This window comes from Notolepis coatsorum (genome assembly GCF_963971535.1).
Source record: "Notolepis coatsorum genome assembly, chromosome: 2".
NCBI classification, from domain to species: domain Eukaryota; kingdom Metazoa; phylum Chordata; class Actinopteri; order Aulopiformes; family Paralepididae; genus Notolepis; species Notolepis coatsorum.
In genome coordinates this window covers 228,189,563-228,214,337 of record NC_140166.1, presented here as the reverse complement: position 1 = coordinate 228,214,337, position 24,775 = coordinate 228,189,563, and the positions used below count along the sequence as shown (strand labels likewise).

At 43.6% G+C, this 24,775-nt stretch overlaps 1 protein-coding gene and 1 long non-coding RNA gene across 2 annotated transcripts; both read right to left on the bottom strand.

The window, feature by feature from the left end:
* Positions 1-665: 665 nt before the first annotated feature.
* LOC311223864 (E3 ubiquitin/ISG15 ligase TRIM25-like) lies at positions 666-2,392 on the bottom strand (the record flags this gene model as incomplete). The annotated part of the gene is made up of 1 exon (XM_084308627.1): positions 666-2,392. The coding sequence occupies exon 1, from the start codon at positions 2,322-2,324 to the stop codon at positions 666-668; it is 1,659 nt and encodes a 552-aa protein (XP_084164753.1). The 5' UTR covers positions 2,325-2,392.
* Positions 2,393-19,868: 17,476 nt separating this feature from the next.
* LOC311248145 lies at positions 19,869-23,815 on the bottom strand. The gene is made up of 3 exons (XR_014620918.1): positions 23,711-23,815; positions 22,465-22,546; positions 19,869-20,257 (listed from the first exon to the last, which is right to left on the bottom strand). It is a non-coding gene; the product is annotated as an uncharacterized lncRNA (long non-coding RNA).
* Positions 23,816-24,775: the final 960 nt, after the last annotated feature.

Below are 24,775 nucleotides of genomic sequence, written 5' to 3'. Positions count from 1 at the left end.
TCGGCCACCAGAAGAACATCTTTCTCTCTTTCTCTCTCTCTCTCTCCTTGAGCTCTTTTGATAACGCAGATGGGTCTGACTCTGTTCTAAAACTAAATAGTTGCATTTACGACTGACCCATGCCCCACACATCCTGCCTTAAAGGCCTTGAAGATAGAGTGTCCCGTATGAAGTGTCCCGGCTGCCCAGAGACAAGAGGTGAGGGAGAAGGTTATAGGCTGAATATAGGCCCCCCCCCCCCCCCCTGGAACAGAGAGAGAAGAGACAGACCCAAATCACACAGTAATTGACCAAAGGTGATCAAATAAAAATAAAATGGTTGCATATTGTGGTCCAACCTACCCCGAGTATGGAAATAAAGATTTTGACTCCCCTGCATGCAAAAGGGACAGAGGTACTGAAGATGGGAATCAAATATGTAAATATCCAAATCAAACGAACTTTACCCCGGTAGGCTAGAAACTAGAAACAAAGCAAAACATAGTGTGTGTGTGTGTCCCTCAGAACAACATAGTGCATGTCTGTGTGTGTGTTCCTCAGAACAGTGATAAGAGTGACTGTCAGTGAATGTAACTCCTAATTACCTCATCTTTCACAACTCAGCATCTTCAAGATCAATTTAAATCCAAGATCCTGGGTAGAGGAGTTGTGAATGTCACTGATCTCTACTTCAGCTCACAAAACCCAGCGTTCCCAGAGTGAAGCCAAAGTCCAGGATAGAGAGGCTGAGTGAATGTGGTGTTGACTCTGTGCAGGAGGGTCATGGTGTCAGAGACGCTGTAGAAGCACAGTGTCCCTGCCCTGTGATCCAGGTACACTCCTATTCTGAAGGACATGGGGCCCTGTACTCTTATTCTCTTGTTGTTATCGTGTCTGAAGAAGTAATGACTTTGTGTGCACAATAAAGCCCAGGATTTGGAATTGTATCCAAATCCACAGTCCTTCATAGAGCCTGTTCTACTAATGTCTTTGTAGGAGGCTGCTACAGAAACCCCTTCACTCCACTCCACCTCCCAGTAACAGCGTCCAGTCAGACCTTCTCTACCCAGAACCTGACGCCATTCAATGAATCTGTCTCTGTGATTAGGATATGATTGCTTTTTCCGCATACATGTTGCTTTTCTGTTCCCCTCAGACAAAGACAGACTTTTGTTTATTGTGTTTGGGTCCAGTGTGATCTGAGAGGAATATTGTAAGAAGTCAGCTCTGGTCTTGGGCTCTGGTGGTGGCAGTAAAATATTAACTGCATTCACTGTTGTTGAGATTCTGGGCGAGGTCTTGGGCTCTGGTGGTGGCAGTAAAATATTAACTGCATTCACTGTTGAGATTCTGGGCGACTGCTCTTTCAGAACGTCCTCTAGTTTGTCTCTCAGCTTAGACACGACCTCAGTCACATCTGCAAAGTACAGGAGAGGAAGGACACTGATGCTGGGTAAGTCTGTAGACTCACTGGGACCGGAGAGGGGGGGGTAACTCTGTAGAAAGTGGATGTGGTCCTCTGTGTGCGAGAGCTGCTCCAGCTCAGTGTCTCTCCTCCTCAGGTCCACTATCTCCTGCTCCAGTCTCTTCTGCAGTTCTTCAGCCTGAGTCACTATGGTCCTCTGTTGGGCTCCGATGACCTTCTTCAGCTCAGAGCGATCGAGAGAATCAACAGTCTGTTGGGCCTCTTTGAGTTGCTTCTCTCTCTCCCGGACTCTCTGCTGGATTTTCTGCTGACTCATGCCAAGCTCTTTCTGTCTCTCTGTCCTTTCTGCTGCAGCCGAGACTATATCATGGCCTTTATGTTCATCCATGGAACACAAATAACAGATACACTGCTGATCAGTACGACAGAACATCTTCATAGCTTCATCATGACGAGAGCAGGTGTTCTCCTGAAGCCGTGTGGAGGCTTTGACCAGCTTGTGTTTCTTTAACAGAGCCACAGTATAATGAGGCTGGAGGTGAGTTTCACAGAAAGAGGTCAGACATACCAGGCAGGTCTTGAGGGCTTTCCGCTTTCTCCCAGTGCAGAAATCACAGGCCACGTCTCCAGGTCCAGCATAACAGTGATCAGGAGGAGCAGCTTGGAGTCCTGTCTTCATTAGTTCTTCTATCACTTCAGAAATTATATTGTTTTTCTTCAGAACAGGCCTCGGAGTAATAGTCTCCCTGCACTGGGGACATGTGTAGATCCCCTTCTGATCATCTCGATCCCAGCAGTCTTTAATACAGCCCATACAGTAGCTGTGTCCACAGGGAATAGTTACCGGATCCTTCAGTAGATCCAGACAGAGAGAACAGCAGAACTGGTCCCGGTCCAGATCAACTCCTTGCTGCGCCATTTTATTCTACAAAGACAACGGCACTCTTAAATTTCGTTTTCTCAGGAAGAGTGAACTCTGACTGTGTGTTTGGGAGCTCCTTCCTGGTTGTAGAGTGAACTCTGAAGGTGTGTTTGGTGGGAGGTCCTTCCTGGTTGTAGAGTGAACTCTGAACGCGTCACGGGGTGGGAGGTCCTTCCTGGTTACAGTTGTTCAGGGGAGGAGTCGCTTTAAAGAGACAGTGTCTAGTTTACTGTGATTCATAGATAGATGTTTATTTTTTAGGGCTGTCAAAATTAATGCTTTAACTTTGGAGACTAATTAAAATTATTTAAAGCATTAAAATAAATATTAATCTAGATTAATCTATGGAGTGAAAATTCTTCAATCTTAGCGCCGCGGATATAGGAAAGAGGTCTAGCTGAGTCAATGTTGATGGTTTTGTTGAACATTTGTATTTCACAGGAGAGAAACTGTATTCAAAGAAAGCTATTAAAATAGTCTTTGAATCTAAATATACTTTCTTTGTGTTGATTTTACATAAATTCCATGATTTTACTCAAGTAAATATCTGTTACAAGCTTCGGTCTTAAGTAGAAAAATGCTATTTTGAATCTAGATTAATTACAGAAAATTGTGAGATTAATTAGTTAATTTCTTTTAATCTATTGACAGTACAATTTTTTTACATAGTTCGGGACTTTCTCTCATCATCAACTACCTCTAATTTGTTTACATTGTCAAGGAAAACCCACTAAAACTAATAAGTACAAAGAGAGACCGAGAGGAAATGGTAAACATACAGTACTCATTAAAACACTTTCTCTCTCTCTCTCTCTCTCTCTCTCCTCTCTCTCTCTCTCTCTCTCTCTCTCTCTCTCTCTCTCTCTCTCTCTCTCTCTCTCTCTCTCTCTCTCTCTCTCTCTCTCTCTCTCTCTCTCTCATTTACTCTCATTCTCAAGTTCAAAGTTCTATATTGATGTTAATCAAATATGATGAATTGAAAATGGGGGACCCTGATGTAAACAAGACGAAAGTCTTTCTCTGGTCTGCATCCCCTTAACAATTGTGTGTATTGAGCCGTACTGTATATTGTACCCATTCTGCAATCTGTTAAATAAAGTTTTCAATCAATCAATCAAGTCGGTGAAACGGCATGTTTCAAGCAAATATCCACACGGGTCCTTCTGGGTTTAGACGTCCACGTTTATTTAGTAAGAATAAAAGAACAAGAGACTAAATGCACAATATTCAATGAATGGTCATTCTTCCTAAACCAGCTCCTATCTAAGTCTGTCTCCCTCAAAGTCTGCCACCAGAAGAACAACTCTCTCTCTCTCTCCTTCAGCTTCCTATAACACAGATTGGTCTGTTCTAAACAACATTGTACTACATTCCCTTGTGAGAGAATGAAACTCATCATCTCCTACCACCAACATGAAGACAAAAGATGTCCCCACCCTCCTTTGTGTCCAAAGACCCCCCCGCCGCCACTCACCTGTCCTGTCCAGCCACACCTTCACCACCTCAAGCCACCCCCCCCGAGACAGAACAAACCACACCACTCACCACACACTCCATCCAGACAAACCACCCCGAAAACACATCACCCCCCCCCCCCCCCCCTCCATGGACCCGAACCCCCCCCCCCCCCCCCCCCCATGGAACAGACCGATCACCCACCTTTCCAGTTCGACCACTGACAATGGACACACCTTTTGCCCCTCCTGTATAGACTGTATATAATGTGACCACAATGGTTAATCTGGAGCTCAGTTGGGACACACCGGCCAGTCTGAGTCATCCTGCTGTAACTCTTTGATTCATCTGAACCTAACTGGTGTATTAAACCCATGATTGTTCAAGCCTACCTGACTGTCTACATTTCATTACTCCGGAACAATTCTCTCACACCCTACATACGGGCGACAGTGGCTCAGGAGGTAGAGCAGCCGTCAGCAGCCAGAGGGCCCATGTTCAGGGGTGTAAAGTACTTGAGTAATTGTACTTCGTTACAATGTAAGAGACGCACATAGAATGTCTTTGGACTTTGGATTCTTACCAGGGATGTCCTGATCTTTCTGTATTTGGCTACTTGCCGTAGAGTACCGATATATGAGTGAGTACTTAATAATATCCTTACAGTTTCAAACAACGACTTTGAAAACATGTTTTATTTTCACCACATGTTCCTCATTTTCTGATTCTCTGTCACAAATTAAATATACATTAATTAATTAACAGTCCAGAATGAGCGGTGACGTGTGTGTGTGTGTGTGTGTGTGTGTGTGTGTGTGTGTGGTTGTAGGAACCATATCTCTCTCTCTCTTCCTGTTGGAAGACCAGTTCCCGAGTCGGGAGGTGTTTAGGTGTAGATTGGTTCGGTCGGGTATTATCGGAGAGCAGGGGCTGAAACTGAAGAAACACAGTAAACGCAAAATTAACTCCCATTCATCTAAATCTAGTCAGAACCGAGGGTGTGCGTCCCATTTCACAAACCTGTCTCCTCTCTCTGTGTGTCCTCGCTTCCTCTCTTGGCCTTTTTACGACGGGGTCGGCGTTTTCACCCGGAAGTGCTTCACAGCGGGTGGGGGGGGGGGGGGGGGGGGGGGGGGGGGGGGGGGGGAGTTTCAGTTAATTGTGAAACCGGTATTTATTTTAATTATTCAAGGCGTGTGAGTGTGCGCCTCCTCTTTGCAAGGTGTCCCTCCCCGCGTCTGTGATGCCATCAAACAGCGCCCTCTAGGCCCGGCTTGTAGTACTGCACTTGTGTGGGTTGGAGTTGAGTGGGGATTGGGGGTGGGGGGCGAGGTTGCTACCGCTGGCCACACCTCAGGCTCTGCCAAGAGAGGTCTGGAGAAACTCAGGCTAAAATAAGTTACTAAACTCCAACACGCATATCCGACAACATTTAAACAAAGTGCGATACCGAAGCGTGGTTCCTAGAGGTCGCTGTTCAGGGACCCACTGTACGTCTGATACGACTTGTGTCCATAATTCTATCGCTGAGACACCAGTGGAGGAAGCGAAACCTACCATCGGAATAATCACTCGATCTTTTCTCACTGGCCTAATGTCTGGCGAGTGAAACGGTGAAGTGAAACTATTCCCAATTTCGTCTGGGGACCCCCTGGAGGTCTCTGAACCCCCACCTTTAGGCATTTCACACCGGCCGGAGCCGGTTCCCGAAACGTAATCTCGAACCGGCCGGCACGTTCACACCCGGGAATAATTGGTTCGTAACGTGACGGAGGCTTTAGTTCGGCCCTCTAAGAAAACACTGAGCGCCGATTTTTCATGTCCGAACCAATTATTCCCGGTGTGAACGCGCCGGCGGGTTTGAGATTACGTTCGGGAACCGGCTCCGACTCGGAGCCCGGCCGGTGTGAAAGGCCTACTTGAGAGCCAGTAGCTCTGCCGTACCGTCGGGGTGTGTGTGTTTAAGCTCCAGGTGTAGTGCGGGTTTAAACGGCGAGTGTGTGAGGCGGTGATGTCGAGTAGGAGCTTCATCAGTACACCAGCGTGGCTCTAAGGGAGGTGTTCTCGCGGACGGCATGCCCAGGGCCAGCAGTGGAAATCATCAGGGATGTGTAGGAATATCTCTCGCTTCAGCCAGTCGGGTGTTTTCAGAAGAACAGGACAGTGTGTAGCGGAAGGAGTTCTTCTGTGGGCCACTTCTCAACGACCGAACCCAGAAGAAGACACTGGAGAGTATTCACGTAAATACTTTATTAATAAGGTGCCAAACGACTTAGCTACGTTTTTTTGACTCCGAGGAAGATAAAAAAATGTGAAAGTGAATCGTGTGCTCCAGTATCTTCTTTTAGTTCAGTGTTTTTTAAAAGAGTGGCCAGTTGACCTGTTCCTATAGTGTTTGGGATTATGTTGGTCTTTCCAATACACACGTATCGCTCCCCCCTAGAAGGACTCTAGAATACACTTACCTGTATCTCCCCCCTAGAAGGACTCTAGAATACACTTACCTGTATCTCCCCCCTAGAAGGACTCTAGAATACACTTACCTGTATCTCCCCCCTAGAAGGACTATAGAATACACCCTGTATCTCCCCTCTAGAAGGACTCTAGAATACACTTACCTGTATCTCCCCCCTAGAAGGACTCTATAATACACTTACCTGTATCTCCCCCCTAGAAGGACTCTAGAATACACCCTGTATCTCCCCCCTAGAAGGTACTTGATGTAGATTTGTTCTCTTGTCGGTAACATTGTACAGGTCAGTGGTAGCTAATTGGAATTTCACATGAGAAAATACTCAGATTTCCAAGGGAACACAGAAAAGGGGCAAAGGGAACACTGACAGGGAACAGAGGAGCCACTGGTCCAATTTAAGACACGACTCGCGTGAGAGACAAATATTTGGAAAGGAAAGGAGCCTATTATTGAATCCAATTCTAGACTTTTTTTAACGAGAGAGGACAAGGTGACGTCGAAGGAGGGAAATGACCTGGGCCCCGTTCCCCGTACCTGGTTCAACTAAGTCGATCAAGATGTCATTATCCAGATTCAGTTAACCCGATGTTTGAAGCCGGGATTTTCCTGTTCCTCGAAGGTGGATTCAGTCTCGTTAACTCAAGCCAGACTTGAGACCCAGGATAAGTGCGCGTGCCCGCCTCAGCCGAGAAGGCAGCAAGTGTCGAGAGCAGAGATCCTGATTCTCTAGCGGCATTGATTGATTAATTGATTTAAAACTTTAGTAACATATTGCAGTACGGCTCAATCGCCTCGCCGACAAGTTAAATGCGTTATCTATAGGCTAATTTTAAGTCCCTCATTACCTCAATCAATCAGATTATATTTCTTTAAACTTGCCTGCTGGATTGAATAATCAAATGAGATCTTGCTAGCGAAAATAATTAGTTAAACTGTTATACAAAATAACGATACGGCTCTCTTCCCATTGATTGATGTATGGTCGACCTTTTACTTATCTCCACTGTGGTGTAACGGGTTCTTCTTTTGACTTTCACGCAGACGACCGGGGTTCGAAACCTAGTCTTCCCCTTCCTTTTGCGATGTAGGAATAATTCAATTTGGTGCACGTTGAGAGCTATATAAAGAATGACATCCTCAATGCATGTAGATTTATAATATTTTAACTTGAAACTAGGCTACTTTGGCGTATAATCATTAATATTATATTCCAAAAAATTATATTGGAAACACGGGGTTTCGAACCCCGGTCGCTGGGTTGGCAGGATTGAGCACTACCGCTGCGCCACTGTGCCAAATGGGATAAATTCATTGTTTATACATTAATGAACGAGACAAGATCCACAATCCACGCATAGACACTTCAATTTTATGCTTGAATGAAACACAATCCAGGCGCTCCATTAAACATCCACAGCGGAGAATATGAAAGGAATCAGAGCCAAACGAGCGATAGGTTTCAATCATTAAAAATATCCCCGCGGGATTCACATTTGCAATGCTGCGCGTTGTTAGAATAACCACATAATGTGTACATCGCACCGAGCGAGCGCCATATATATATATAACGTGCATTATTTAGGACAAAGTGAATTTAGTATCAGCATTTTGGGTCTATTTTACATTTCAAAAGACCCCTCTGGAAGAATGGAGCACAAAAACGTAATTCAGAATGGTATAAAGCAGATCCTAGACTGTGGGAATAATTTCAGGAAACGCGCTGTCACTTCTTTGCGGGGGCGTGGCTGTGCTTCATCCGGCTAACTTGAACTTAAACCCTGCTTTCGACCAGGCTCAAACTTTTGGATCTGTTGTCATGGTGATTTGGACAATCCAGGTACGGGGAACCGGAAAGTCCGGCTTAAGTCAGACTTAACCGAAAGTTATCCGGCTAACTCAGTTATCCAGGTACGGGGAACGGGGCCCTGGAGTGGAACTGAGCCAACAGGGTTTATTAAACCTTTGAGAAGGTGGCGGGGGACAAGGGCACGTAGAAGGAGACATCTTATCTGAAATGGAACGGAGCCGATAGCATCAAGTCTACTAGTGGAGGTCGGGGGACTGGTGAGGGGAGAGGGCACATCGAAGGAGGCGAATGTCCTGAATGGAATGGAGCCAATCGCATCCTATTCCAAAAACCTGGGTGGGGGGGATTCAGCAGCTGCTAGATGAGATAAAAGATTAACATTTCCTTCCATAGTTCTCCCGTGAAACAATCAAACCGTTTTATCATTTTTTGTTCATAAAAAATCTGCTTTTCATCCATGAAGCCGGTGTACAAACCAACTCCTCAGATTTTAACCTCATCCGCTATGTATTATAGTAAATACAAATGATTTTGAGAAATGAAACTCTAAAAACAAGTTTTTGGTTTTTCTCCATAATGTTTCCAAATAAAGTTTCTTTTTCCAAAGCCGGTGTGTGAGAGACTTGTTATTTAATTATTGTTTTACAACAACATTTTTATCAATTATCAGGATTTAATATCTTTTTAATTTCAGGCTGTAAGTGAACATTTTTAGTTAACTTTATGGCACAATCTGTATTGTGCAAATAATAATAATACACGTTATTTGTATAGCACATATACAAGAATTGCAGCCCAGTGCTTCACGGCAGTAGAAATAGACATACAATTAGCATAAAATAGACAGAATAAAAGCAATGCAGATAATTAAGAAAAAGGGTAAAAGCAATGCAGGTAATAAAAAAACAATGAAATAGATCTAATTTACAATACAATAATATTCACAATGTGGATTTAATGAGTGTAATTTCAGAATATATTAAAAGGCTATGGTGAAGAACAAATGTAAACAAAACACAAACAGACAAACCTACTGTTGCTCCTAAATTGGTCTCTTAATCTGAGGACTAACTAAATGACAACTAAATGATTGTTTTTATTTTATTTGGGTCTTTTACCCGTAGAGACCCATCATAGAACCATTTTCACTTTTTAGGGGGAGGGGATCAACAGTAGATATTTAAAGGGACAGCGGATCAACTAGATATTTAGGGGGACAGGGGATCAACAGTATATCTTTAGGGGGACAGGGGATCAACAGTAGATCTTTAGGGGGACAGGGGATCAACAGTAGATCTTTAGGGGGACGGGATCAACAGTAGATCTTTAGGGGGACGGGGGATCAACAGTAGATGTTTATGGGGACGGGATCAACAGTAGATATTTATATTTGTAGATCTGGTATGTCATAAATAAATGTCTAGATGCAACAGTACTGTCTATCTGTATGTCATGTATATTATGATGAATTGAAAATGGGGGACCCATTTTGGAAAAAATAGTCTACGAACAGGTCGAAAAGTACCTAGCGGAAAAAAATCTAATCTACGAATTCCAATCTGGCTTCAGAACATCCCACTCCACTGACACATGCCTTCTCTATTTGAATGACCACATCAAACAAGAGGTGGACGCAGGCAAATACTGCGGCATGGTCATGCTGGACCTACAAAAGGCCTTTGACACGGTCAATCACTCCATTCTGATTGACAAGCTAAAAGCAATTGGTTTTGATAGTCTATCAGTGAGCTGGATGCAATCCTACCTTGAGGGGAGGGAACAGATGGTGGAGGTAAACGGTACCCTATCCCCCCCCCCTCACAGTGAGCTGTGGTGTTCCACAAGGAAGCATACTAGGACCGCTACTGTTCCTAATTTATGCAAATGACATGTCGTCAGCTTGTGACTGCAACTTGTTCCTGTTTGCGGACGACTCAGCCCTGCTGGTCTCTGACAAGAACAAGTTACAGGTTGAAAAAACCCTCAGCTCGGAACTAGGCAGAATCTGCATATGGCTCGCTGATAACAAACTATCATTACACATGGGCAAAACAGAGTCCATTCTCTTCGGTTCAAATAACAAACTCAGCAAGACCGACGGCTTCTCAGTTACAGTGGGTGACAATATTGTCACAAGGAAAGATGAAATTACCTACCTGGGTTCCATCCTAGAGGCTAATCTCTCCTGTGACAAAATGGCATCCAATGTAATAAAAAAAGTCAACCAACGAACTCGATTCTTGTACCGGATCTCCTCTCTGGTAAACAAGAATACCCTGAAGACTCTGGCAGGAGCACTCATTCAGGGGTACTACGACTATGCTTGCACCTCATGGTACCAAAGCACCTCAAAGGCGCTAAAAACAAAATTACAAACATCTCAAAACAAACTGGTCAGACTACTGCTTGACCTTACTCCTAGAACCCACCTCACCCCTGCCCACTTTGACAACCTAGGATGGCTTAGAGTAGACGACAGAGTACAGCAACTTGCAATGGGCCTGGTCTACAAGATACACTACACGACCAAGGTACCCATGTACATGTCAAAATACTTCCCAAAGGTCAGTGAATACCACGATCACAACACCAGAGGGAGCTCCACAAATCATGTTAAACCCAGATTCGGCTCAAATAAGGGACTAAACACGTTTCGCAATTATGCCACATCAATGTGGAACGCCCTACCCAAAGCTGTAAAGGAATGTGGATCACTACCCACTTTCAAAACCTCTCTCAAGGGACACCTACGGGAGACTGCAATTCAACACTGGCCCCTGTAAATATCCGAACCCAACCCCCTCCAATGTACAGTCATTTACCTAGTATGGTTTTGTCAATAGTCCAATGTACAATTTTGTTTGTTTGTACAGTGTCTCCCCCCCCCCCCCCCCCTCAATGTACAGTTTTGCTTGTATATACAGTGTGCCCCCCCCCCCCCCCCCAATGTAGATTACCCAGTATGGTTGTCAATATCCCAGTGTACCCACCCCCCCCACCCAACCTCCTCCAATGTACAGTTTCTACGTCAAATGTATATACTCCCTCTTCCTGACTCCTTCTGTATCACAAACAGTACTGTATTTGCAAATCTGGTATGTCATAAATGTATAGATGTAGCAGTACTGACTATCTGTATGTCATGTATGTCATATATGTCCTGATGAATTGAAAATGGGGGACCCTGATGTAAACAAGACGAAAGTCTTTCTCTGGTCTGCATCCCCTTAACAATTGTGTGTATTGAGCTGTACTGTATTGTACCCATTCTGCAATCTGTTAATAAAGTCTTCAATCAATCAATCAATCAAACAAGACGAAAGTCTCTCTGGTCTGACTGCATCCCCTGGGCCCTTTAACAATTGTGTGTATTGAGCTGTACTGTATTGTGCCCATTCTGTAATCTGTTAATACAAATTTCAATCAATCAGGTTTTAATGCCTACATTGTGGCGCTTGGATTCTCCGACGATGAGCTTCACGACAAGAGAGAGACTGCGCGCACAGACCCGTCGTCACCGTTTTCCCCGCCCACTGCTGACGACGACAGGCTGCATGCACAACAAATGAGTAGACAGCGCCCCACTGTGGGCCCCAGACGCAATTGCGCCAACTGAGGATCTAATTCCCATGCAACAAGGGCCTCACAGAGCCCTGCCCGTGGACAGGCTTGCAGAAACTCTTCTAAATTATTACACCATTTTGCTAAAGTCTGTCGTTCAGCTCCAGCGGCACAGGTTTCCCCAGTCTGGTTCTGGAGGATACACCGAAATTAGTCATATTCGTTCCACACAAGTATCATTCAAAACTTGCACAGTCCTCCCCATCATATGTATATTTTCTGTTAGGATCTCTGGGTAACAGTACTGTATATTTGCATATCGTATATGTCACAAATGTAACAGTACTATATACCTGTGTATGTCCCTATGTCATAAATGTCATTCGGTCAAAGATCACCGGGTCGCCTGTACCCGTTCCGCAACTGTAAGTTACTTCCGGGGTAGGCCTGATTGGCCCCGACAGGCACGTGACGCGGCAAACTCAGGACGCGCAACGAGGCTGCTGAGAGCTGTCGCGCGGAAATAGGCTGTCTATTGCCATTCTCTAACACAAACTCTAACCTTAACCAGCTCCTTAACAGCGCCTAAACTTAACCGTTCTAACCTTAACCAACTCCGAAACAATGCCTAACCTTAACCTTAACCTTAACCATGCCTAACCTTAACCGGCGAAAGAATACACGTTAAAAAAAAATCACGTTAAAAAATTTTTTTTTATGGGATTCGAACTCGTCAACAACGGACCGCAGGATCGCAGGACCGCTGCTCTGCCAGGTGAGCTGAAGCGCCGAATGAAAATCATGGCGGATTAGGGCGGTTCCATAATTCCGCAAGCTCTGCCGCTCCGCTCCGCGGAGCGTGCCGCGCGGCAGAGAAAGTTGCGCGTCACGTGCCTGTCGGGGCCAATCAGGCCTACCCCGGAAGTAACTTACAGTTGCGGAACAGTTACAGGCCACCGGGTCTGGGAGTCGAACCCGGGTCGGCCGTGTTGCACCGCAGTGCTGTATGCGGTGCGCCACTCGGGCGCCCCGGGGTATGCAAATTCTACCATTGAGATGGTGGGCACCCTTCACCTGCCTGTCCGTTAGGGTAATAATACACATTCCCTCGTTCCCCTTTCATGTGGCACAGCGGGGAACCAACCTCCTTGGCCTGGATCTCTTCATCAAGCTTGGTTTTGATTTGATTTGATTGACAACAAACATAACAACATTGACAGATCAACATTTGTATTTGCCTCGTCAGGGATCAAACGAAAAGTCCAGGACTTATTTCCATCGTTGTCCCTGTTGTCTCCTAGTTTGCAAGTGGCACGATGGCATCTGAAGTGCATCGAGCATTCTTAGTGCATATTCGAGTGCATTGGTAGCAGTATTCATGTTTCATTATTTTTAAATGTATAAAAAGCATCATTCATGTTCATTGGTGCATTAAAAGCAATTATTTTCATCAATAAAGTGCATAGATACAATACTCATGGTTCACCAGAGGTTCAGCACAGAATACAGTCGCACCAACATTACAGTGGCAGGTTGCTAAACAGCTGCTCCCTTATCCTGGATGTGAACACTGCAGCACTCTCTCGGTTTCCTTGATGTTGATGGTAGTTTGTTCCACTCCACTGCACCTCTATATCTAAATGACAATTGACCTATCTTCCTGTTGTGTTTACAGGGGACTACATTTCTCAGGCGTCCTCTTGTGTTGTGTGTGTGTGTGCCATCCAGTGGCGGCTGCTGACCACATTTTTTGGTGAAGCAAACATTTTATTTTTAAAACATCCCCTGCAATCCTTTCAAAGTGGTTGTTAAAATCTGTTGGGGCTTTCCAGTTTAACATCTTGTGGACCATCCCTATAGCTGTAATTGTTTGGCTCTGGCCTCCACTGGTAGCCAGTGGAGTTGTGAAAATTGAGCCTTATGGGTTCTGGAGTTTAGGCCTAAAACTACTCTGATTAGTTTGTTCTGTGCTGTTTGAAGTTTATGTTGCAGGGGTTTGTTAAGGCTCCAGTACCATGAACTGATGGCATAGTCAAAATGGCACTGGACCAGACATGAGGCAAGGGTTTTTAGCAGGGGTTTAAAAAGTACCCAGAAATTATACTTACAGTAAGTGAAAGTATGGGTACCGTCTCAAAATCTTACTCAAGTAAAAGTCAGAGTATCTGGCTAAAACACACTTGAGTAAAAGTAAAAAAGTTTCTACTTTTAAATGTACTTAGGTACTAAAAAGTAAAAGTAAAAACGTTGTTTTATTCCGGGGCAATGAAATGTTCCGTTTCGTCCTCCTCATCACTCGTACAATCATTTGTGGCCATCTTCTGTAGCTCGTCACTCTGACTGTCTATTCTTCTGATAGCAGGTGTTTAATCAAAGATCCCCACTTTCTAGTCTTGCACAAGGACCAATCAGCAACATAAAAACGGACAACACGCTCATCACAGACAAGCTGGATGTAGCCAATTACTTAAACATTTTCTTCACAAACATAGCCACAACACTGGTAAACAAACTACCCTCCCACTCAGGGCGTTATGGGGTAGAACACATAGTAGCTTACTACAAAAACCTAGGGGTCCGCAAGGACGACTTCAAGCTGGAAATGGTAACAACAGATGAGGTACTCAATAAACTGAGCGCCCTCCAACCTAACAAGGCCACTGGCCATGACAACATCCCCTCCAAATTCCTCAGAGACTCAGCAGCCGCCATCACCCCAATCATCACACACATAATAAACCTCTCCATAAAACAGGGACACGTCCCCAAGGACTTCAAAATTGCGAGGGTGACCCCTCTGCACAAAAAGGGCAGCAAATTAAACCCCCTCCAATGTACAGTCATTTACCTAGTATGGTTGTCAATAGTCCAATGTACAATTTTGTTTGTTTGTACAGTGTCTTCCCCCCCCCCCCCCCTCAATGTACAGTTTTACTTGTTTATACAGTGTGTCTCTCCCCCCCCCCCAACCACCTCCAATGTAAATTACCCAGTATGGTTGTCAATATCCCAATGTACCCAACCCCCCCCACCCAACCTCCTCCAATGTACAGTTTCTACGTCAAATGTATATACTCCTTTTTCTTGACTCCTTCTGTATCACAAACAGTACTGTATTTGCAAATCTGGTATGTCATAAATGTATAGATGTAGCAGTACTGACTATCTGTATGTCATGTATGTCATATATGTCCTGATGAATTGAAAATGGGGGACCCTGATGTAAACAAGACGAAAGTCTTTCTCTGGTCTGCATCCCCTTAACAATTGTGTGTATTGAGCTGTACTGTATTGTACCCATTCTGCAATCTGTTAATAAAGTTTTCAATCAATCAATCAATCAATCAATGGGTATGGGCGGGTTCATTTTCCATTGATGGGGATTTGATTGGCTATTTTTAAATAAAGTTTGGCCGCAGGATTAATAACGTTAACGTTAGTTCGGCAAGAGAAACAAATATACTAATTAAAATGGTTGGACATGCAATATTTGTACTTTGTAGGTCTGCATTTTAAATGTAAGGAGTAAAAAGTATGTTTTTTTTCTCTGAAATGTAATTGAGTAAAAGTACAAGTATACAAACCTAATAATACTTGAGTAAAGTACAAATCCCCAAAAACAGTACTTATGTATTGTAACAAAGTACAATTACTCAAGTACTTTACACCCCTGCATATATATAGTTCATAATATCAAATATATTATAGATTTCGACTGAATTTCTCATGGTAAACATGTATGTAAAACAGTGAGTAAAGTAAATTATTCTGCGTTGTGTTAGCAAATATCCACACGGGTCCTTCTGGGTTTAGACGTCCAAGTTTATTTAGTAAGAATAAAAGAACAAAAGACAAAATACACAATATTCAATGAATGGTCATTCTTCCTAAGTCAGCTCCTATCTAGGTCTGTCTCCCTCAAAGTCGGCCACCAGAAGAACAATTCTCTCTCTCTCTCCCTCTCTCTCGATAACGCAGATGGGTCTGTTCTAAAACTAAATAGTTGCATTTACGACTGACCCATGCCCCACACATCCTGGCTGTGGGTTCAACAGAAGGCCTTGAAGATAGAGTGTCCCGTATGAAGTGTCCCGGCTGCCCAGAGACAAGAGGTGAGGGAGAAGGTTATAGGCTGAATATAGGCCCCCCCCCCCCCCCCCCCGGAACAGAGAGAGAAGAGACAGACCCAAATCACACAGTAATTGACCAAAGGTGATCAAATAAAAATAAAATGGTTGCATATTGTGGGCTCTTTCAGAACGTCCTCTAGTTTGTCTCTCAGCTTAGACACGACCTCAGTCACATCTGCAAAGTACAGGAGAGGAAGGAGTCGGACACTGATGCTGGGTAAGTCTGTAGACTCACTGGGACCGGAGAGGGGGGGGTAACTCTGTAGAAAGTGGATGTGGTCCTCTGTGTGTGAGAGCTGCTCCAGCTCAGTGTCTCTCCTCCTCAGGTCCGCTATCTCCTGCTCCAGTCTCTTCTGCAGTTCTTCAGCCTGAGTCACTGTGGTCCTCTGTCGGGCTCTGATGACCTTCTTCAGCTCAGAGCGCCTCGTCTCCAAGCAGCGTATCAGCTCAGTAAAGATTGTCTCACTGTCCTCCACTGCTTTATCAGCAGCGCGATCGAGAGAATCAACAGCCTGTTGGGCCACTTTGAGTCGCTTCTCTCTCTCCCAGACTCTCTGGTGGATTTTCTGCTGACTCATGCCAAGCTCTTTCTGTCTCTCTGTCCTTTCTGCTGCAGCCGAGACTATATCATGGCCTTTATGTTCATCCATGGAACACAAATAACAGATACACTGCTGATCAGTACGACAGAACATCTTCATAGCTTCATCATGACGAGAGCAGGTGTTCTCCTGAAGCCGTGTGGAGGCTTTGACCAGCTTGTGTTTCTTTAACGGAGCCACAGTATAATGAGGCTGGAGGTGAGTTTCACAGAAAGAGGTCAGACATACCAGGCAGGACTTGAGGGCTTTCCGCTTCCTCCCAGTGCAGAAATCACAGGCCACATCTCCAGGTCCAGCACAACAGTGATCAGGAGGAGCAGCAGCTCGGAGTCTTGTCTTCATTAGTTGTTCCATCACTTCAGAAATTAAATAGTTTTTCTTCAGAACAGGCCTCGGAGTAATAGTCTCCCTGCACTGGGGACATGTGTAGATCCCCTTCTGATCATCTCGATCCCAGCAGTCTTTAATACAGCCCATACAGTAGCTGTGTCCACAGGGAATAGTTACCGGATCCTTCAGTAGATCCAGACAGAGAGAACAGCAGAACTGGTCCCGGTCCAGATCAACTCCTTGCTGCGCCATTTTATTCTACAAAGACAACGGCACTCTTAAGTTTAGTTTTCTCAGGAAGAGTGAACTCTGATGGTGTGTTTGGTGGGAGCTGCTTCCTGGTTGTAGAGTGAACTTCTTCTTCTTCTTCTTCTTCTTCTTCTTCTTCTTCTTCTTCTTCTTCTTCTTCTTCTTCTTCTTCTTCTTCTAATGTTTATTGGCGGTTGGCACTAACGTGTTGGTGCATTACCGCCACCTACTGAAATTGATTTTAGAGCTAGATGGATTATGCACATGCCAATCCCTATTCTACACTACTCTATATCCTACCACTCAAACCTGTACTATTTAGAAAATTAAAAATGGCCCTATACCCCACATTCCCTGAACTCAGTCGCAACACTTCTCTTACCTCCAGCTTGATGTGGTCTCTCTCTGATTGATTGATTGATTGAAAACTTTATTAACAGATTGCAGAATGGGTACAGTACAGTACAGCTCAATACATACAATTGTTAAGGGGATGCAGACCAGAGAAAGACTTTCGTCTTGTTTACATCAGGGTCCCCCATTTTCAATTCATCATAACATATATGACATACATGACATACAGATAGACAGTACTGCTACATCTATACACTTATGACATACCAGATTTGCAATTACAGTACTGTTTGTGATACAAAAAGAGTCCAGAAAGAAAAAGTATATACATTTGACGTAGAAACTGTACATTGGATTGGGTAGGTGGGGGTGGGGGTGGGGGGGGACTGTACATTGGAGGTGGTTGGGTGGGGGGGGGGGGGGGGGTTGGGTGTGGGGGGGGGGGGGGGTTGGGTAGGAGGGGTGGGTGGGGGACACTGTACAACTCTAACCTTTCTTTGAGGATCTGCCTCTCTTGTCTATACTTGCTACACTCCACTAACACATGCTACACTGTTTCCTGCCTACTGCAATACTCACACCTACCCGTCTCATGCTTGCCCATTAACCTAAGTGTACTATTTAGCCCTGTGTGCCCTAATCTCATTCTTGATACAATCACTTCTTCCCTCGTACCCCTACCCCCACTTCTCATCTTCCCTACTTCCCTCTGGATATTATAAAACTGCCTACCTTTACTTCCTCTATCCCACTCCTCCTGCCACTTCTTTTTCATTTCATACTTAACTACACTCTTAACTTCTGCCTTGCTGTACCTCACTTCCCTACTTACTTCTACTCTACTAGCTGATTCCTTAGCAAATGTATCCGCCAGTTCATTCCCCTCCACCCCTATATGTGCTGGCACCCATATGAAACACACATCTGCGCCTACCCTCCTTACCCTGATTGATTGATTGATTGAAAACTTTATTAACAGATTGCAGAATGGGTACAATACAGTACAGCTCAATACACACAATTGTTAAGGGGATGCAGACCAGAGAAAGACTTTCGTCTTGTTTACATCAGGGTCCCCCATTTTCAATTCATCCTAAACATCGCCTGCGCTATTTCTAAAATAATGTCCTGCCTTGATTCTGACTCTGTGTTCTTTATACTTACTAATGCACTACTTGAATCTGACGCTATTAATACCTTGCTTGGCTTAATTGTTTCCACCCAATTAATAGCTAACAAAATAGCCATTAACTCACCCGTGTATACCGACAATTTATCACTCACCCTCTCCTTTTCCATGATATCTACTTCTGGGCTTATAAATGCAACCCCCACCTTGCCACTGATTGTTTTTGATGCATCTGTGTATACTTTAACCTGCTCTCCATACTTACTTTCTATATACCTATTGACTTCATACCTATCCAACACTTCCTCACCTCTTTCCCTCCTTCTTTCCAATAAATGAAAATCTACCTCCACCTCCTCAAACAGCCATGGTGGAACATCAGACAATGGTACCGTCGGGCTTATCTCCATCTCCCCTATCCCTATCTCCCTACTGTCATTCCCTATTGTATAGAGTGAACTCTGAACGCGTCACGGGGTGGGAGGTGCTTCCTGGTTACAGTTGTTCAGGGGAGGAGTCGCTTTAAAGAGACAGTGTCTAGTTTACTGTGATTCATAGATAGATTTTTTTTAGGGCTGTCAAAATTAATGCTTTAACTTTGGAGACTAATTAAAATAATTTAAAGCATTACAATAAATATTAATCTAGCTTAATCTATGGAGTGAAAAATCTTCAATCTTAGCGCCGCGGATATAAGAAAGAAGTCTAGCTGAGTCAATGTTGATGGTTTTGTTGAACATTTGTATTTCACAGGAGAGAAACTGTATCCAAAGAAAGCTATTAAAATAGTCTTTGAATCTAAATATACTTTCTTTGTGTTGATTTTACATTAATTCCATGATTTTACTCAAGTAAATATCTGTTACAAGCTTCGGTCTTAAGTAGAAAATGCTATTTTTAATCTAGATTAATTACAGAAAATTGTGAGATTAATTAGTTAATTTCTTTTAATCGATTGACAGCACAATTTTTTTACATAGTTCGGGACTTTCTCTCGTCATCAACTACCTCTAATTTGTTTACGTTGTCAAGGACAACCCACTAAAACTAATAAGTATAAAGAGAGACAGAGAGAAAATGGTAAACATACAGTACTCATTAAAACACTTTCTTTCTCTCTCTCTTTCTCTCTCAAACACACACACACTCTCATTTACTCTCATTCTCTCCTCTTGCTTTCTCTTTCTCTCACACTCACTCTTTCTCCTCTCTTGCTCTTGTTGTGTTCAAAGTTTTATATTGATGTTAATCAAATAATATGATGAATTGAAAATGGGGGACCCTGATGTAAACAAGACGAAAGTCTTTCTCTGGTCTGCATCCCCTTAACAATTGTGTGTATTGAGCCGTACTGTATATTGTACCCATTCTGCAATCTGTTAAATAAAGTTTTCAATCAATCAATCAAGTCGGTGAAACGGCATGTTTCAAGCAAATATCCACACGGGTCCTTCTGGGTTTAGACGTCCACGTTTATTTAGTAAGAATAAAAGAACAAGAGACTAAATGCACAATATTCAATGAATGGCCATTCTTCCTAAGCCATAGGTCTGTCTCCCGCAACGTCTGCCACCAGAAGATCAAGGTCCAGGTGGTCCCACAGCGCTATTCCCAGGAGGGCCAGGTGGGCCACGTGGGCCCAGGCCAGGTCCAGGTGGTCCCACAGCGCTATTCCCACGAGGGCCAGGTGGTCCCACAGCGCTATTCCCAGGACGGCCAGGTGGTCCCACAGCGCTATTCCCAGGAGGGCCAGGAGGGCCAGCAGGGCCAGGAAGGCCAGGTGGGCCAGGTGGGCCTATGGCTCCTGCCTCGCCTGGGTTACCTGGGGGACCTACAACGGCTGGGAAAATGTATAGATATGGTTACATATATGATGCAAAAAAACTGTTACATGATCACAATTGACCTATCCCAAACCCGCCCTCTGTTCTTGATCCTCCAATCACAACTGTTGCTCCAGGTCAGGTCTGGGCGCCTGCTCAGCGAAAGGCAGGAAGTGGTGAAGGCAGCGTGACCTCCCACGCGTTACACTTCACCAATGAGAGTCCTCGCTGCCAGGTGAAAAGAGGGCCACTGGCTGTCTCCACATGTGTCGGAGGAAGCATGCGGTAGACTTCAGGGTTCCCTTGTACCGACCAGTAGGGGGAACATGCGCACAACGACCAGGTAGGGGAGGGGGGGGAATTGGCATAACGACTAAATTGGGATGGGGAGAAAAAATAAAAAAAATCGGAGAAAGAGAGGATAAAAAAAAAAAAAAAAAATTGCCTTATTTTGTAATGGTAATGAATGTCGAGCATCACTTGTTATTTATTTAGTTGTATCTAATCAGAGACTTGGGGGATATACAAGCATCAATCCGACAAGCATAAATGTGTCTTCATACAGTGCACATGAGAGAAGATCTGAGTCAAACTTTTCTGTGTTAAAACTTGGTATCTATCTAGCAAGGAATAATGCCATGCAGATAATAATAATAATAATAATAATAATAATAATAATAATAATAATAATAATAATAATAATAATAATAATAATAATAATAATAATAATAATAATAATAATAATGGATTGGATTTATATAGCGTTCTTCTCTGACTCAGAGCGCTTCACAGAGTCCATTATTCCTTCATACACAGTCATACCGGTGGTGGTAAGCTACAATTGCAGCCAGAGCTGCCCTGAGGCAGACTCACGGAAGCGTGGCGAATAATCATCGCCTACGGCCCCTCCGACCACCACCAACATTCATACACATTCATACGAGGCAAGTAGGTTAAGTGTCTTGCCCAAGGACACAACGGCAATGGGATGGACATGGGCTTGAGCGGGATTCGAACCACCAACCCTTCGATCATTGGACGCCCCGCTCTACCCCTGAGCCATAGCCGCCCCACAATCTTTAGGCCCTTTAATCTATAGTCAAGATAAACATCTTCTTTCTCCACATCCTTTTTCCACTTTTCGGGCCCATCCACGTTAGTTACAGAGGGTTCCTTGGTCCTCAAGTGACCTCAGGCCTGGTATTCTATTCCAAAAGACCACAACCTGATTTAAAAGCAATAGGACACTGCTCCCCTGTGATTATAGAGAGAGGCTGTGGGATTTTGTGGGAAGAGCACTCTTTTTTTTCTCAGGGTAATCTCCACGGCACTAGTGGTCAGGGGTGTAAAGTACTTGAGTAATTGTACTTCGTTACAATACTTAAGTACTGTTTAAATGGTGCACCTGAAGCTGAAACGATTATATATCTATGACATTAACATTCCACAATAAGCTATTTGTGATTGAATTACAACATCATTGTACTGGATCTTTAAGGTAGATGGAACTGATGAGACATCATCACACATGGATTTCTTAACTTCTTTTGCCAGAGATTAATTAAAAAGATACGAGCTAATTTAGGCTTTTAGGTTGTTCGATATCTTTACCTTCATCATGTGCTCAGTTACTATGCGCTCCAAAGTTTTATGAATCTGATTGTTGTCTTGCTTTGCAACATCATTATGTCACAAGTTTAGGTCTTGAAGGATGAACTTTATAAAAGGATAATGCACTGTAACTGTCATCTTTCATCCGCTACTCTTTGTTCTACTCAGGTTGGCCCGAGTGTTGTTTTGATTCTGTGATGGATTAGCAAATTGTGTGTTTGCCTTATTGCTGCTGCCATTTACGGGTTACCTAACGTGCAGGGCTGAAGTTTGATCACTAAATCGAAGATAGATGCAGTTTTTTCCTTTCTTTGCGTGTGTTCACCCATATCCTCATTTGCCAGAATGGCATTTTAACCTGCCTTGCATCCTTATTGTCGTTGTGGTAAATAAAAATAGTAAACGGTGCAGTTTTATAGCTTTTATCCAAAGCGCTTTACAGTTTGTTCCTCACATTCACACGAGGACGGCCGAGGCGACTGCTCTACCTCCAGAGCCACTGTCACCCCCTCTGTTCAGACTGCCACCAGAACATTAGGCACACGTTTCATCGTGAATAGTGCACGTTTCTACATGAACGTGCACGTTTCTACAATCATTGAATGCAACTTACGGGTGCTCTTGACTCTTGGAGGACATGCTGCCAGGAGGACGAAGAGAATGCTTGTTATCCTCAGGTCCATCTTCGGAAGAAGCTAAACCTGTAAAAGAAATGATCACATTTACAACAACAACAACAACTGTATCATCGCTAGCGTCTCTGTTGTGAAGCAGTAATCGGAACCCATACAAATAATAATAATAATAATAATAATAATAATAATAATAATAATAATAATAATAATAATAATAATAATAATAATACATTTTATTTGGTGGCGCCTTTCAGGACACCCAAGGTCACCTTACAGATCATAGAAGAAAAAAATAAAGAAAAAAACACAAGGCAGTTAAAAGTCAAGCCGGTTAACAATAAAACAAGCAACAGTAAGTATAAAAACAGTTAAGTTAAAATAACAGAACAAACAAACAGCAGGGGGTATAGGACAGTGGCAGAGGTCACAGTGAATATGCTAGTTCTAACAGATGGGTTTTCAGTTGAGATTTGAAGGTTGATAGTGAGTCAGACTGTACACAGTACACAGTAGCGTGGAGAACGAAAATGAGAACAGAAAAGAGTAACTTCCCAACTCCTTTCCTTCAATGTAATCTTTAAGACATTGTTATTCTGGCCCGTTGTCTCGTCACCCAGTGAACTGAGCCCTGAAAAGTGGTCTTTAGCTTTCCATGACTATAGCTGGGTTCACACAGGAACTGAAAATCAGAGTCTTAACCATGTGCTACTTAGAGCTGAGTCTCCTTCATATTTCTTCTATGATGACAGAAGACCATATTTGGGTCTAATTGGGTTAAAAATAGGGATGTTCGATATTGGCTTTTTTACCGATATCCGATATACCGATATTGTCCAACTCTTAATTTCCGATACCGATACCGATATATGTAGGGTTCTCTGGGAATTAACACAACATTATGCATACTTTTGACAATAAATAAAATAAGAATTTGTTCTTACTTGCTTGCCTGGGTAAATAAAGGTTAAATAAATGTAAAAAGAAAAAGAATATTTGAAAAACCGATACCGATAATTTTCCGATATCACATTTGAATGCCAATATCGGCCGATAATATCGGACATCCCTAGTTAAACACCAATCTTCTCCGGAAACCCAGCCTTAGCGTGCGGCCCGCTGGACCAGTCGTAACCCTTTCACTGCCGCACTACCAAACGGTTAACCCTTTCACTGCGACAATACACAGAAGGTTAAGACGCGGCCGCGAGAGGAAGTCACACCTACCGGCAGGTTCACACAGTGGGGTCAGGAGGAGGCTGCAGTCCTGGTACAGAGCTGTATCTCCTGAAGGCTGGAGGAGCTGGAGGTGCTGCTGCTGCTGTTCTCCAGGGCACTGGGCTCTTGGTATTTATACCAAGTCGGTCCCCAGCGTCACACACTCTACCTAGGATGGAGGCCCCTCCCTGCTCTGATGTCGTCTTTAACGAGGGGTGCCATGTCCTCAGAAGAGAACCCTTTGAAATTCCTTTTTTAATGTTTTTATATTCTTCTCTTTTCTGTTTTGTGTATCATTTCCAGGCCCGGACTGGCCATCGGGAGCACCGGGAGTTTTCCCGGTGGCCTGGCCTGTGCTGATTACAAAAAATATTATATAATATTTTTTTTTCTTTTTGCAGTCAGGCCACATAACTTAGAAGCAGGCCAGGCCAGTGTTTCTAGTTGCGGTGACGCGATAGTTAGATAACCTAAGTGGGGAACAACCAGGAGATCACTGTGACAATCAATCAATCTAATTGAATTGTATAGCACATTTAGACATGACACTTGTCAACCAAAGTGCTTCACAGTAGGTTGCATAGCAAAAAAATCTAAAAATTGCTCCTATAAAGTATAAAAAACAGAGATAGTACAGAGAGTAAACAGACAGAGTAACGCAGTCTAAACAGTCATACATATTTTATTCAACTTCAGTCCTGATCATAACCATTTTTATTTTTAGATGTTTTGTTTTTTTGTAATGTCAGATTAACTCGGCCATTAGCCGGGTCCCGTTGTAGCTATGCCACGCTTTAAAGATAGGAGTGCGTCACCTTGTTTGTAGAGCTATATCTAATCTATATACTATAATATAATATAGCTATGGGGACAATACTATGGTCATTTGACAGTGAATGTCTTCCGGCCAAGATGCAAAAAAGAGATAATTTGTCCATGCATACGTTCAATTCCCGAAAGGCTGACTTATAGCCTTATACGTGAATTCTACATAAGCGTTGGCGTTTCTTGCCTGGACATGCTACTATTCCCAAATCAAATGTAATAGGTATTATGTTTCATCATGAATGCATG